This window comes from Perna viridis, chromosome 8 (genome assembly GCF_037379345.1).
Source record: "Perna viridis isolate PV_CMFRI_1.1 ecotype Kerala chromosome 8, ASM3737934v1, whole genome shotgun sequence".
Classification (NCBI taxonomy): Eukaryota; Metazoa; Mollusca; class Bivalvia; order Mytilida; family Mytilidae; genus Perna; species Perna viridis.
In genome coordinates, this window is record NC_142452.1 from 48,606,323 (window position 1) to 48,623,664 (window position 17,342).

The 17,342-nt window shown below is 32.9% G+C and overlaps 1 protein-coding gene across 2 annotated transcripts in view; it reads right to left on the minus strand.

Moving 5' to 3' along the window:
* Positions 1-17,342, minus strand: part of LOC148610807 (uncharacterized) — a 102,309-nt gene that overhangs the window by 55,549 nt on the left and 29,418 nt on the right. For both annotated transcript variants that reach the window (XR_015924775.1, XM_088596184.1), the window contains exons 9-19: positions 16,511-16,637; positions 14,870-15,104; positions 12,370-12,525; positions 10,069-10,432; positions 8,072-8,366; positions 6,073-6,196; positions 4,951-5,175; positions 4,054-4,263; positions 1,804-2,075; positions 645-795; positions 105-323 (exon numbers count right to left, since the gene is read on the minus strand). Coding sequence is in view for 1 of the 2 variants with exons in the window: in XM_088596184.1 (XP_088452310.1) it covers positions 105-323; positions 645-795; positions 1,804-2,075; positions 4,054-4,263; positions 4,951-5,175; positions 6,073-6,196; positions 8,072-8,366; positions 10,069-10,432; positions 12,370-12,525; positions 14,870-15,104; positions 16,511-16,637 (2,378 nt within the window). In the remaining variant the exon portion in view is untranslated. The remainder of the gene's footprint in view (positions 1-104; positions 324-644; positions 796-1,803; positions 2,076-4,053; positions 4,264-4,950; positions 5,176-6,072; positions 6,197-8,071; positions 8,367-10,068; positions 10,433-12,369; positions 12,526-14,869; positions 15,105-16,510; positions 16,638-17,342) is intronic.

Genomic DNA, 17,342 nt, shown 5'->3' on the forward strand with positions numbered 1-17,342 from the left:
AAGAAAACATTTTTAGTTGGCCTTAGTAAATTACAGATTCAATACAATAACAAGGAATCAATCAACTTTCTATATGTATAAAATTTCATGCAAAATGAACTCACCACCATGCCTTCAACATTAGCTCCACTAATAGCCTTAATTATAATATAAAACTCAGTTCCATCAGGAATATTGGCATGTTGTATTTTGATGAATTTATTCTGCCGTGTTGAGGTGAAACTCATCAGATTTGGTGCTGGGCTTGCTGCTGTCGATGACAGGCCTACTTCAAAGTCATAGATCTTTGATGGTAAAGTGTCCACTAGCCATGAAATGGATAGCTACAGAAGATGCATAAGGTTTAATTTAAAAAGTGCTTCTAAGGTATTTTATGGAAGGAAGTGATTTGGAAATGGCATAGAATTTCCCTCCTAACAAACAGGGGTAAATAATTCAAATGGGTAGAAGAGGTGAAAATGTAACTAACTGTTGAATTGATCAAATTTCTGAGCTTAAATTGTGTAAAATCACAATATTATGCACAAAAAATACAATTCTAATTAAAATATCAAGTTTTTTTTGGCAGATGAAACCTGTAAATTTTTCATTCATGTCCCTGCCCACTCATCCCTCCAAAAAAATTTTAGTGAAGAGTAAATTACCACAGTGGTAGTCGCCATAGTCAAACCAGAACTTGATGGGGCTCCAGTGGAGTTATCACAGAAAATCATTCCATTCACTTCCACCAGTGTTCCATCATCATGCCTCTGGACTGGATACAGGTCAAGGTCAGTCCTTGTTGTTGCTTTGGTTCTGAAACATAAAATATGTGATTTATTTACCATGAATTAGCTTCTCACCTGAAAGTAAGTTATCAGCAAAATATGACTTATCGTTTATTTTGAATAATGTTACGATACAAAGGCCTGCAATTACATGCTACAAGACTATCAATGAGACAAAATTTGAACTGATGAATTCTTAAGTAGATAGAAATCCATCTAAACCAAACCCTGAATAAACCACACATTTGTACCTGTTTTAAACTAGAAAACTACAGAATTACCTATCTACAAGTATAAAAACTAAACCTCAATAATGAATGGTTTCTCATGAAGGCATAACATAGTGGCTTTGCTATGAAAATTCATTTGAATTTAAATTTCATACATTTATCTTTTACAGCAATTTTGTTGTTGACCAATCAAATATGTTTACCATGACTTGGAAATTCAGAATCCAAACATATCTGAAATACTTATTGAAATTTTTAATGTTCAGATAGAATTCCTTAATTTACAAAGAGAAGAAATAACCAAACTGGTAGCACAGATTAAATAATACCATAATATGTATATTCATTAATCTTAAAATAGCAGTATTGTATATTGGGTTATATATGCACTGGCTATTACTTTGATCACATTTCTAACCTTAATTACTGACAGTAAAATCTCTTTTTATTTTCATCTTTGTGGACTTAATTAAAATTTAAATATGAAGATGCACATTACAGTGTGCTAAGCAGACACCATTGCTGTCTAATTCATGCATCACCTAAAAATATACTAAGTTGCATGCTTAACAGGACGTAGATAAGTGAAGAACCAGGAAAGGGGAGATGTAGTGCAAGTTATTATGCATAGCAATATACCAAACTTCTAATAATTCCCTGCAATTGAAACTACAAAATCTGTTACATTAAAGTGAAATGGACGGGCAGACAGATGGACAAGGCGAGTGCAATATAGCCCTAACTCAACAGAGTGGGCATATAATATTTACACAACAGTAGAGTTTGCAATAAAGGAAATAACTTACTCGCAATCAGAGGTATGGTTGGCAATCTTCCTAAGTGTCCTATCTGTAGACAAAATCCAATAATTTGTTCCATCAGTGACCAGTCCACCTTTTACCAAGACATTTTCAATGGTTATTTCAGAGATGGTTGGAACAGCGGTATCTATTGTAACACCATCTGAACAGACTGGATCTGATGCCTCCAGTGCTCTGTTATAGGCAACAACTGTAAAGAAGTAGGTACCAGTTCCAGGAGCTGTGAAAGTTCCAGAGGTTTCATATGTTTCTATCACCTGAAAAAAAATAAAATAAAACTGGACATGTATATATGTGTGTCTTGTTTCTTTAAAGACCAGCGGAGAAGATCCTCCATCTCCATTCTTGCAAAAAATTATAAAAGCAATGATTACCAATGACCTACAGCAAATCAAAAAAAAATAAAAATTCATATCTTTATATAAAGGGTAACCTTGACCTTTGACTTAAAATTTATAAAACATCTTCACATCACACAATTTTGATTTGTGCAAGTTTCCCAACAGGCGAGGAATAAGTGGTGCTTCTTAATACATATATTCATTTTTTGTGGTTAATTTTCACTAAAATGACAATATTTGCAGCAACCATTTTCCTCGATTGTTGAAAGGATTAAATGTATCAGTATGTAAACACTGTTTTTTATGCATTATTTAACATCATTTAACTCAGAATACAGGCTGTTTCACCTCCGAACAAAAATTCAAAATCATGCAAAGTTCCCCCAAAAATTACAGTTTTCATACTTCCTTCAAAAACTTTACAAGGAAAGGTGCTTGTGTCATAACTTTCTAGTTCACAAATGATAAAGTTCATAGAAAAAAACTGTAGGAGGGGAAACTTTTGAATTGAGGTGACAAAATTACAACAGAAATTATTTTTATTTATGGTTTTATAATGAGAATAGATATAGTGAATATGTCAAAAGGATGATAACCTCACCAGGATTAAAAGTGTAATCTCAAGATTATCCATGGGTCTTTCATAAACAAGGAAACCCTCACCCGACAGGGCAGGCTGCAGCTGGCCCCAAGCATAATACCACAGGGCAGGCTGCAGCTGGCCCCAAACCTAATACCACAGAGCAGGCTACAGCTGGCCCCAAACCTAATACCACAGGGCAGGCTGCAGCTGGCCCCAAACCTAAAACCACAGGGCAGGCTGCAGCTGGCCCCAAACGTAATACCACAGGGCAGGCTGTAGCTCGTCCCAAAACAACATTATTCACAGGTACAGTGAAAAAGTTGCCCCTATACACTCTAGCAACATAACGGTAAACTGAAGTGAAAATGAAACAATACATTTAGAGACTAGAAATTCCTGACTTGGAACAGGCACAATAAAGATGGTTACAGTAATTTTGATAGATCACAACCCTCCCCTCTTTAAATCTGGCCACTGTGGAAAAAATAAAAAAAGAAAAAAAGAAAATGATTATTACACAAATGCACAAACAAAAATTTTACCTGGCATTAAGTATAACTTCTAATACACAACCAAATGTGTCACACATGAGAATCATATGAAGAAGAAGATATGATTATCATACGAATCAAATATGATATGATTAACATGTGTTTCAGTTTACTTTTAATTGCCTTATAATTGTTATATGGTAATCATATATATTTCTCAAACATGATAATAATATGTTACCAAGCCCCTACTTACATATGAAAATCATATGTTACCAAGCCCCTACTTACATATGACAATCATATGTTAGCAAGCCCCACTTACATGTGAAAATCATAGTGGCATTTTTGGCGATGTATAGTAATACCTACATTTTTGGCGATGTACAGCAATACCTACATTTTTGGCGATGTACAGTAATACCTACATTTTGGGCAATGTACATTAATACCTACATTTTTGGTGATGTACAGTAATACCTACATTTTGGGCAATGTACATTAATACCTACATTTTGGGCGATGTACAGTAATACCTACATTTTGGGCAATGTACAGTAATACCTACATTTTTGGTAATGTACAGTAATACCTACATTTTTGGGGATGTATAGTAATATCTACATTTTTGGTAATGTACAGTAATACCTACATTTTTGGCGATGTACAGTAATACCTACATTTTGGGCAAAGTACAGTAATACCTACATTTTGGGCGATGTACAGTAATACCTACATTTTGGGCGATGTACAGTAATACCTACATTTTTGGCGATGTACTGTAATACCTACATTTTTGGCGATGTACAGTAATACCTACATTTGGATGCATCCTCTCTAGATCAAAATCAACTGCTGCAGCACAAGAATTACCAGCAATGTACTGATAAAATAAAACACCACTTTCTCTGTCAAAGAACTGGGACCAGTATGCTGTCAGTGTGGTTCCCTGTTGATAATCTACCTCTGGACTTCCTGGCATCCCATCATGCACCATACCTGCATGAGGTGGTGTGATGTCAATGGTTATCTAAATATAGATAAGACAATTGCTGTCAAGCTAAAATGCATGACATTTACTGTGCTAAAAGTCACTTTAATTATGTCACTGAAAGTCCTGTAAATCTACGAACAAAGCAGAAATAAAAAATGTGAAATTTCTTGAAAAAAGCATTCTTGAATTTTACTACTTTGGCCAAATGAAACAAACATTCCAAACTTCTGAGTGTACAAATTGAGTATTTCTTTCTTGTTCTACTAAAACTGTCTTTTTCATTCGGTCTACCAAGCGCAAAAGGCATTATAACTGTCAGTGAATAAAAAGATGGACTCTTTTTAAATTGAAATTTTGGTTTAGTTTGAGTCAACTCATCTTGAAGGCTGTATAAGTGTATAATGTTTAAGTTTTTTGCTGTTAGGTCTTTATACACGGTTCAGTATTCCATTCAATACTGAAAAACCTTTATGAACTGCTTCAGTAATTTTCAAAAAAATTGTCAAATTGATTTTTTGCGGGTTTGAATATTAGTAATTACATAACAGGTTTCCTTCATTAAATGGCTTCCACATATTATTTATCCATAGAGTAAGATACTAAAATAGTTAACTGTTTTAAGCATTTCTATTTTATTTCATTTTCCTTTTTTATACATGATTTAATTATCTCATCTTAAATTTTGCTTAAACTGGCACTGCAGAATTTTTACTATTGTTTTACCTTTTTTCTTGATACTGTGACTAACTGAGCTTTGTTTGTGACAGAAATTTCAATGTAATAATCATAGTCATGAATGCCTACATCCATCCCCATAAACAGTCCCTCGCTGACCTTGACAGCAGGTAGAACCTGGAAATGTCTGTGGAAACATCCCTCAAAATTGGTACAGTAACAGTTAGCTCCCCTGGGATATGTACCATATGTTGCTTGGCAACTGCCATTATCCTGAAAAGATAAAACATTTTCAGTCCTCTTCATTATGACTATTTAACAACCTTGGCCTCGTTTCATGAAAATTTCACATGAGATTCTCATCAAATGCAACCTCAGTTTAAATCACATTCAGTTACATTATTATTTACAGTAAATCCATTACTACCCTATTACTACCCTCGAATATTGTCTGGCTACATTCTCATGGCCATGTAATATGTAGTGACGAATCCTGAGGCGGATGCTGAGGATTGACAATTGTAAATTTCATATGTAAAATTTCCAAAAAATGGCAAATAATGTGCTAGCAACCCTTTTTTATTGAGGAACCCCTGCTGGCACCCCTCCTATTCCATGTCTGGATACACCCCTGATATTTCTGTTTCAGCAAAGTTATACAAACACCCAACAAGAGGCTCTAGAGAGCCTGAATCGCTCACCTGATCAAAAATAGTCTTTTTAGCTTCCTAAAACAATAACTCAAAATTGAATTCTTGACCCTACTGTACAATTATCATAAGAATCATTTAATAAATATTTCAAATTATAAAATATATCTCTCTGTCATTTTTCCGCTCTTCAAAGGCAATAACTCCAACATCAATCAACAGATCTTTAAGTAAATTTCAGCATAGGTCTGTCTCACCATGCTGATCAATTTTCCCCTCAGCACATTGGTTTTCAAGTTATTTCCACATATCTTCAATTTGACCTATAGTCTATTTTTAGTAACAGTTGCCACATGGGTAAAAAATCCCCTTAGGAACATGCATGCAAAGTTTGGTTACAATCTGTCCAGTAGTTTCAGAGGAGAAAATGTTTGGAAAAGTTAACAGATGATGGACACATAGCGATGACAATGGCTCACATGGCCCCTTCAGGCCAGGTGAGCTAAACAGCTAATATTACCATAGAATATTGTCTGGCAACATTCTCATGGCCATGTAATATGTCTGTTCCAGTAAAGTTATCAAAGATCCTCCAATACAATGAGTCTATACCACTATGGTAGTCATAGGCAACCCATTCTATCCTGAAAATATAAATTTGGTACTAGAGCTAGATTTTCAATGTGATAGCTCACAAAGGCAATGTCCTACTCATGTTACTCAGACTCATTTTTCTGACTTGAAGCCATTCATTATCTATTACATGCAGTGAACATAGTAACCACAATCATAGTGCTGATAGCACTGGTAGTTTTTGATTCTCGAGGAAATTGTAGCATGAACAAAATTTCAAAGATTATATGATGTTAAATGAAATTGTGACCATACATTACATTTAAAATACTATTAAGAACTACCCTTCTTTAATATGTATAAACTGTAAGTCAATCTATACTACTGATCCAACTTCACACACATTTATAAATTTTTGTTCCATTTCACCTTTTTCCCCAATTTTAAATCTATTCAAAAGTTAATATGCATTTACATTCTAAAGCTATATTAACAGAGTATTTATCCTACATAACAATTATACTTAAATAAAGCCAATATCAGCTTAAGAAAATAATTTCCTTAACACAAGATTTACAAAATCTAGACACGTTAATCAATTTGAATTTTCCTGCCAATTTTACTTTGTTAAAATCACTGCTCTTCACTCCCTGTTTATAAATGGTAAAATATTAATGATAGGATGGATAATTTGACTTGTAAGTGTTTTTAAATGAAAATATTAAAGACATTTTATTCTTCCAGATACTGCAAGAAATAAATTCCCTAAATGTAAATTTATTACTAAATATCTTTCAAGGCCCAGAAGTCCCTCAAATCTTGAGTTGATGTGAAGACTAGATCTTAATTTTATTTGCATAAATAATACAATATTACTGAGCAGATAAATTGCAGGAAACATATTTCCTAGTTATAAAAGAGGTATTGAATGATGTAAAAGGAATTACATTTGGACTATACTTTTGTGTAGTGCTCAGAAATAGTAGGGAAGTTCCATTGATAGACCGGTGATATAAGGTATTTTGATCCTGAAGGATCAAAAACCAAAAAAACTTTGCCACTTCACCACAAATATTCACTGTTTGGCAGTATGTACATACTGAATGGAAATGCTGGTACAATTGGATTACTTAATACACAGAATCTGTTACAGACCACATAATCAGTCATAGTTTTTCTTTTGGGTGTTGCACTTTTGAGATAAAATTTAAATAAATTGGACATGAAATTAGCACTTTGCAAGAGTATCATTTTTGATTTTGTTCGATCTGGTTGATTTTAGTGGAAGATAAATGTATGATTTATTCAAAAGTACAGATCTAAATATGGAAGACAACTGTTACGTAAGCATATAGCATATGTAGATTGAAAAAGCATTGTTTGTTCGGTGGGCTTTTCTTCACCATGGATCACTTCAATATGCACAGTGTCTGAATTTCATATAGACTTATATGTAATAGTCATAAAAATAGGAAACTAGATACTTAATATAACATTTCAAATGGGTACAGAAACATATCAGTTGATTTCTATATTTCTGCATTTTTAAAAATTCAAAGTTTACAACTTCTCAGGGATGAAAATTTAAAAATTGTTAAGAATTTGACAGTTTCTGCATGCAATGTAAAATAGTTATAATGGACTGCTAAAAATGGGTAGATTCTATAGACAAACTTTGTTATGTTTGCAACATTTGAATTTTAAATCTTATACTTTTATTTTTATATACAGTGAAACCTGTCTAAATGAAACCCCCTGTAGGACTATTGGATTTGTTTGGTTTTCTGAGGTTCAAAATGTATTGATTATGATAGGGACTTTATATAATGTCGGGTTTAGAAGGTGGTCTGTTTTAGATAGGTTTTCCATTTATTTAATGTTTGGTTTATACAGGTTTTCTGTTTATTCCAGGTTTGGTTAAGACAGGATGCACTATAATATCTTACGTCATTTCAGTGAGTTCTATAACCCTGTGCACAGAGACATTCAACCGCTCCCCTCTTGTCAACCACAGGTCTTCAATCACAGGAGGTGTGGCATCCCGATGTAATGTGATTGTGTCGTTATTAGAACTTCCTATTAAGTCAGTGGCTTGAACCATCAATATAAGTTTATCTCCGTCACTCCACAATACATCTAGAGTCGTTGATTGGTCATGGAGGTCAGACATGGCTGTCAGGTTCTGGGAGTCAGAAAGATCTGGTGAGAAAACCATGTAACCAACATGGAACTCTACTATACCTGGTTCAAAACAATATAAATATTAATTAGGCCAACTGTGATGAATTATCTGTTACTTTTCCAATAATGGGCTTTTATCTGTTACTTTTCCAATTATGAGCTTTTAGACCAACTGTGATTAATTATCTGTTACTTTTCCAATTATGGCTTTGGGTAGGCAACTTATTAGAACTCATTGGGGCTGAATTTGACTTCCAATTTTGTTTTTATTTGAATACTTCATGAATATAATTCATTTTGTAATCATATCATAAACTTTCTACATATTTGATTCTAATGCTGCTGATGAGAAGTTACTCCTTGAAGCACTGTGAACAGCTTACCAAAACTTGCCATATTTATGTCTTAGGTGCATAACTCATTGTGCAAATTTTTAACATTTTTGTAGAAATTTTATGAATCAATTTTCATTCCTCTTGTCTATATTATTTTGTAAGCAATTAAGGAAATAGACCTGAGACTAATATGTCAAATGTCACAGATGGATTAAAGTTACTCTCTTTTAATTATTATTGTTTAATTGCTTAATTAGAGTGACAAATGTTTTTCATCTTTCATTTAATTAATATCTCATAATTAGCTTTTGGCATATTTCAAACAAATGTTAATATTGCTCAAATACATACCAGTCTTGAGCAATTGTCAATTTTGGACCATAAATAGACTGAATAAAGTAAAGAATAGAATGATAGGGTAAAATATAGAATAGAGTTAGAAACAGTAACAGTGAAGTTAACAACAGTACAGAAGGAATACAGTAGAACCTACAAAGTCATCTAGTTCCAGTTACTCCGAATCATCCGTAACCAGATATCTGCAAACGTTACTGATTCATTAGACTTCCAAGGAACAGATTCCAGTACTCGCTGGATCATTACTTAACCTTCTGGACTTTATCAAAATTCATTCAGATTTGGATTTAGTGAATTTGGACATTGTTAAAATTTGAAAATTAACATTATAGAACCAGAAACTGCGACAACCTTAATAGTGCATTTTATATTTTGGTTTCTTTTGGCTATTGTTATTATTAAATTGTTGAAACTTTATGTGTAGTTACTTTGCCACAGAACAGAAAAAGAGTCTAACCTACACACATATCCCGAGTCACTGGAGCCAAGCATACAGAGCTAATTCCCCTAACCTCATGCTCAACTGGCTCTTGGTGACATTTATATATATAATTGATACTTTTGATACTTTCTTATTAAAAAGATCATAATTACTAAATACAACATCTAGAACAAAATTTTATGTATAGGTTTTCATTTGGATAGAATCAAATAAAATCATTTCCATACTGTTCTCCATACCCCAAATTATTATTGTGTTTTAACATGAATTGGTTTCACACAATAACTTGGCTGACTGAAGCATATTAAATTTTACATCAAATCGCAGATACTTGATATATTTCAGGATGAGAACGGTTGAACAATCCACAAACCCTGCTTGTTCTGACATGCTGAGCAGGTTTTTTATTGTGCTAGCTCTGACACAGAAACAATAACTTGAAGGTAAGCATGCCACCTATTCTGATTCAAAGCCAACCAGTCATCCTCTATCTCCTAAATGTGGCATTTAAACTTTTAAGACTTTGGACTCACTTGACATGAAATCAAACCCATGACTTTCTGCATGAGATTAGCATGCTAGCATGAGACCATAGAGGCAGTTACACACCAACTAACCATATTATTACCCTGGGCATTATCAATAGCAGCTGTGGTCCTATTCCCATCATATTCCTCATAAACTGTTGATGCAGAGTAAGGTTCAATCTCAGCCAGCCACTTGTTAGTCACATGACGATTATTTACAAAATGATTGGTCCATGTTATGGTAACCGTGTTGGTGTCCTTGACGACCCATTTGTTTGAGCTGTTTAAAGAAGCTTCTGCACATGTCATAGGAATTGCATCATTGATATCAACAGCTGATTGATCATCAAAAAACAAGAGTGTCCGGGCAGCACGGTAGTTTCCCTCATTTTCACCATTTCTTGTGTTGTCATAAGCAGTAAGATGAATGGAGTAAACTCCTGGTTCTGTCAAAGTAAAGGATCCCTATAACAAAAAAAAATGTTATTCATTTTATCAGCTCCTATATCAAATAATCTCTTCACTTCCCTGTTTATGCATCCACATGTACTCCGTTTCTTACTGTATGGCAATCGACAGCTAAAAGAATTTAGGTGGTGACATTGACAAAATTTTAGAATATACAAAAAAAACCATTTTGCAGTGTCATCTACCAAACATCATTATTATTTGCAATATTTTTTTCTTCATTGTGTATACAGTGCAACCTCTGTAAACCGGCCATCAATGGGACTGACAAAATCGGCCGGTTTTCAGGGTGTCCGGTTTCCAGAGGTACCAGAAATTGACGTTGTTGCTCCGGAAACTGGTTCCGGAAGTATACAACTATGATTAATCAATGTCTGCAAAATACCCTCATTTCATTTTTAAAGCATGTTGACTGTTTGTGCAGTGCATTCTATTTTTTTAAATGTTTTTTTTTGTAATACATGTATGTTTCATTGAATAAATATTTATATCCATGTTGTTGTTATTTTACAAGTTTATTTATAGAATACCATAAATACATCGATATCGGGGGTCACTGACCTTGAAATACCTGTATATCTGTGTCAGCGTTTAAATGTACAAAGCATGATAAGACCACGTGGATAAGACCTCTTCATTTCGTGTAAACCACGCAGATCATTGTGTGTGCAAGCTAAATTGCCTTTTAATCATTATATTTACAAGCCGATTTGTTTTAATTATTATGTTTTGATGTTTGATAATTACATTTAATTACGATTTGCACCTGTATGATATGTTTACGTAACAAGGTAAATAGTCAGGTGGCAATGGTTTACATGTAAAATATGTCAATCAGTAATCAATACACAGAGTGACAGGCAACACGGTTCACCCATTTCTCAGGTAAACAGATTTTGTCGGCCGGTGTTAAGAGGTCAATATTGTATGAAAACATATGTTTCATACCAGAATGTACGGCCAGAATTCGGAATTTAGAGGGGCCGGTATTTTTGTACTTAAATATATAGGCGTTAATTCCGCACCAAAAATAAATGTACAGTTTTCAGAGGGGCCGGTTTATGGGGATTCCACTGTATTAAGATAAGCTTTCTGGATTGATGTTGTTTAACAGTAATAAAAAAGGAATGCCAAGATCAAACATTTTTTTTACATTTTGCTAAATATAATTAAAGAAAAAATTGAAACATTGGGATTATGCATACAGAATATAGTCAGGGAAGTGTTAAATCTATGGATTCACCCACTCAAAGAAATGCTAGTACATGTATTAACATTGGTGAAATATTTATAAAAAAATCAACAAATTAAGCAACAAGATGTTACATGCTATGTCATGTATACCCCCCCTCAACAATTTCTGTCAAATTAATTGGACAGTAAACAGTAAAATACATCAACAAGGAACATGGCAAGGCCAACTATCTAAGCATACTTTGCAATAAAAGCTGAGAAATCTTTTACAGAAGGACAGACATATTGACAAGGTATAGTGGGGGTGTAAAAATGCAAATTAAAGGATTAATAGAAGCGTGGGAAAGTCTGATATCTGAAAATTATGCAAAAATTTTACCCTTAAAAAGCTGACCAACTCCTATACCATATGTGTGGAGTTAATTTTTGCATAGTTTAGCGGTCAGTCTTCAAATGCCAAAATCAATTATGTTATTTGATCAGGATTTGAATAGAAATCAACAAGAACAAAACCTAGGGATAACGAGACTAGACAAAAAAAAGGAACATAAAATAACAAAAAAAAAAAAAACAAAAACAAAAAACAAAAAAACAAAAAAAAAAACACAGAGACCAAAAGTAAATGAGCAAGCCAGACTCCATTAAAAAACTGGGATCATTGATCTGAGGCACCTGAAGGATAAGCTTCCTCTGATTTAATGACACTATTTACTAATACAGTGTATAAAACAAAAACAAACCGTAACATTGTTGATATTTTCGTCAGATATTGTAGCTGGAGATACTCCATCTTTTAGCGTTAGCCCATTTTCTTTTACTTCAAACACTTGAAATGTGTATTCTCCGAGTCCAGACAAATCATCTCTCCATCCTCCAAAAGTAAACTCAACATTCGGCTAAAAAACAAATTTCAGTCGAATAAAGTGAACATCAAGTGATAAATTCTCAGTGTTCTCAAATGTTGCTTCAATATCAGTTGCATTTTGACTATCTAGGGAAAAAAAATCTTTTTGGGGACTACCTAGAACCTATTACATAACTTTTGAGGGTTTCTCTTTTTCCAGTGTACTGATCAATTTGTTACTTTCTATGCTCCAGGACTTCAAGATAATTTTTAAAACAAATTCAAAAAAGTGAATTTCATGAATTGTATTCTCTGTTATACACAGGAAAAATATCAACATATATGTTTTCATGTTTTGAAAAATAGGGAAACATATTTTTAGGAATGAAATTTTTGCATATAAAAAACACACTGAAACAGTTTCTTCCAAAATTGTATGAAAACAATATTCTTCTAATATATAAAGGCCTATGGAAGAGATATATTTCCCATATGATATAAATTTACTTGTTTTTCATTAATTAATTTGTTTATTAAAAACATGTTTTTCATGGTGGTCCTAAACATATAAAAAACATGAGCAACATAAGTTTTTCAGATTTTTTTCAAACATGTGTAAAGCATTTGTTGTAATTTTTTATGTAGAGTGTAAAAAGGTTACAACGTTGGATGAGAAATTATCTTGAACCTTTTTATAGTAGATTTCAACTAATATTTAGCTGCTAAATCAACTTTCAATGACAATTTTATTGCTGAAAGAAACTTTTTGTCTTCCTGAAGGGTTTCCAGTCAAAATATTCCTGTGCATAAGACATGCATTAATCATGTACTTTCAGCTTTTGTATAATTCTAAGATTTCAGACTTGCCTACCTCTTTCTTACTAAAACCGTTCGGTGTACCCCAAAAATAGTAATTAAAGTTCAAAAATTGTAAAGTTAATTTTTTGTTGAAAAAAGATGATTTTATGGACAGAAACCAGCAAATATTGTAGATGAACAGCAATACAATGGATATAAATAAAAATAAACTTTGTATCATGTTGTCTTACGCTTTTTCTTGGCAAAAACATCATAATTTTCTTCACAACTACATTTGGACATAGTTTTTGTTTGATGTTTCCAAAAAGAAATGACTAATGGTACAGTATTTACTGAGTCATATAAAATAGATGGTGTGGAACAGAAAAAAAAAACAAGAGGCTCCCAGGAGCCTGAATTGCTCACCTTGTTAAATTTTGCCTTTCAAAGGCAATCAAATTAACAAAAAGTTATCCAACAATTTTGACTCAAGAAGTTTTTAGTAGGACTTATCATAAGATCTTTTCAACATTTGAAAGTTTCTTTTAATCTTTCATAGTTTTCAAGATATTGACTGAAAACTTAAAAAGAAAAGTCATTTTTTCCATTTCAAGGGCAACAACTCTTACAAGTAGCCACTTGTATCCCTGAAGACTTTTGTAGTCCTAATAGTATGGATCATTTCAGTTATTGAAAGAATTTAGCTAAACTTACCAGTTTTGGAGATATATGCAAAAAAACTACTGCCATGTTTTTTGACGGACCAAAATACCCACATCAGTTCTATGCAGGACACACCAAGGAACATTTGTAGCAAGTTTGGTTTCAATTGATCAAATAATGTCAGAGGAGAAGCTTTTTGAAAGAAATAACATTAAAAATAGCAAAAATCGTTGAAAAAGGGCATTACCTCTAACATGACTCACCAGTATAAAACCAAAATTTGACCAGCAATAGATCTCCCCATGCAAAACACTTTTATACATGTCAGAATTTAGCTAAACTTACCAGTTTTGGAGATACATGCAAAATCTGCTGTCTGACCCTTATGTTCTATTTTTAGTAACAAAAATTGTTGAAAAAGAGCAATAACTCAAACATGGCTTAATGGATGGAAACAAAAATTTAACCAGAGATAGATCTCATCATGCTGAACACTTTTACCCTGTCAAAATTTAGCTAAACCGAACGGTTTAAAAGATATATGTGAAAAACTACTGTCTGACCCCTATGTTCTATTTTTAGAAACAGGCAGCCATGTTTTTCAATGGATCAAAAATCCCCACACCAGTTCTATGCAGGATACCCCAAGGAACATTCATACCAAGTTTGGTTCTAATTAGTCAAGTAGTTTCAGAGGAGAAGAGTTTTGTGTAATTGTTAATGAAGACAACAGACAACGTAACCACGGATGCCAAGTGATGGCAATAGTTCACATGGCCTTTGGCCAGGTGAGCTAAAAAACAGGAAGTTTACCACTGTATAAAGGAATTTGACAACAGTCATAAGCGTAAGCCTTGTGCCAAAATCACGAGGGTAGGCAACTCTGTAATTTTTACTCAGAGCTATACTTAATAATACAAGCTGAAGAATCTTACATCAGAAGTAATATCAGCAGGAATTATCTCAACCGGGTAAGGACAAGAATCAGTTCCTGTAGCCTCTGTCTCACTACAATGATACGGGAATTCAATATCCCAATGAAATGTAAACGTCCTGGTCCGTGTCTGGCCATTGTAGTAAAACTTCTCTGTGGTTACTGTAGTTGGAAAGTTATCACGATTTTCTACGTCCACATAACCTCCATTTGTAGCACTCACTTGGTACACAATCCTGTAAATTAATCAGATTACATGTATATAGTGGGAAATTTTGAGGAAGTTTTAGTTTTATTATGGAAAAACCAGTAACATGTAAAACAAGCAACTTGAAGCCATATGTCCCCTACTGTCACAAAATAATTTTAAGTACAAAAGTCCCATAACTCCAGTTAAATTTATAAAATCATAATGGTAGCCCAATATGATCAACAACAATGGTGACTAACAATCCTACAAAATTTGAAGAAAATCTGTCCAGTGGTTTCTGCAGAAATGTATCCAAAAGTTTGATCATATGGATGGACACCAGTATTTCTATGAATCCTTCTGTATAATGGCAGGGGACAATAAGTTGATTTCACTGAAGGAACTGTAATGTTTTGAGTGGAGATTGCTACTGGTAATTTCATGTTGACATGAAAATTGATTGGTTGAAAAACCTATGCAAAAAAAAAACTTCCAAAAAACCATTGACATTGTGAGCTGTTTTCAAACTTCATGCACTCATATAAAAAATTGAAAATGAGAAGAAAGATGAGCAAAACTTTATTCTAAAAAGGACTCTGAAAAAGAACGTGCTAAAAATAAATTAAAAATTTTTCTTTCTTTGAAATGAAAAAAGAACATCTTGGCAAAGGAAGACTTTTTCCCCTTCATTCATCCATAGGAAAGACAGATAATAAAATACTGTCAGATACTTGTTAATCTTTTGAATGCTCAAAGAGGGAGATTCAGCGTGATGACTTTGTTTTGCAGAAAAAAGGATAATTTTGCTAGAAAATCAAAATCAAAGAATCGACAAAGATGTAAAATCTACGATAATCTCATTAATCTACCAAGAGTTATCAAATTTTGAGTAATTAGTACAACAAAAGGATTAATTATTTGTTGATTGTTTCTCAATGATTATTATTTACATAAACATTGTATTTCCATCAATATAATAAGCCATTCACAACATAAAATGTGCAATATTTCTGCTAAGAGGGAGAGTTGTGGCTCCCATGTGGGAGACTTTCTAATCTGAAAGAGGGATATTGACCCAAAAAGAAGTATGCTGTCATTTCATATAATTCAATTTTAGTATCAAAATCTAAGGATTAATCATAAAAAGTTCAAAACATCATTAGTGATCAAATTTTAAGGGAAACGCTTGCTGAATGTAAATTAAAATTCAATTTTTAAGTAGTAATTTTTTCTGCTATATTTGGGTGTGGGATTCTACAAATTTTGTGAGAAAAGAATTAACTGAAGGAACTAAGATTTAGTGAATCAAATTTTTTGGTACTTGCTAAATCAAGCTAGTGGATATATTTCTTAAATTTAATCCCTGCATTAATTACGCTTATGAGAAGTTCAACATTTTTTTGTATCAAATCAGAAAATGATTACTGAAATAAAATTATTCAATTATATCACCTATCATTATGTTCTAGTGGTAACCAATCAACCAGGGCTACAGTCTCATTACATGCTACATCCTTTGGTGCTGTGTCTTGTCCAGCCTCTGGACAATCTGTTGTCTTAGTATTAGGTGGAATTCCATCTAAAATAATGATATGCATCAAAAGGTTCCAAGAATAAGGATAGTATCATATTCAGGGTTCTCCCCAGGATTTTCAGATAGCGCTGTATTCAGCGCATGTGACACATTAATATGTCTCGTGTCGAAATGTGCCACTTTGTATTTAATGTATTATATAAAGATTGATCAGTGTATTAAAAATGTATATTTGTACATTGCTATTTATGTTTACATGAATTATTTGAAGGTAAATATTTTACTTTTTTTCTTCTTTTGCAGTAATTATAAATTAATACCATTTCTTATTTTTCCTTTTTAAATTAACAGAAAAATTAAAGATAATCTATAATATCAAATTATGATAAGTAATTCTTCATAATTTTTCATTAGTTGTGGGGCCTCAATGGCTGATTTGAATGCGATATTGATTTGACTAAGAGCATTCTCTAATACACTCTTTTTCTAGTTTTTGTAACTTTCAATATATCTATATATTTAGAATATTATCTAATCAGGTACATGTAAAAGACTACTCTGGTCTTTATATTCATGATTCCAAAAATGTTCAGGAGGTAGTGTGGAGTAAGAAAAACATAGATCTTATTCTTGTTATTTAGTTGTTTTGTTTTGAAATATTATGTTTATATGTAGTTTATTCATGACAAAAAATTTTTTTCCCCCCACACCTGTTATACTATTTTTAGACTTGGGGGATTTTACAATCTA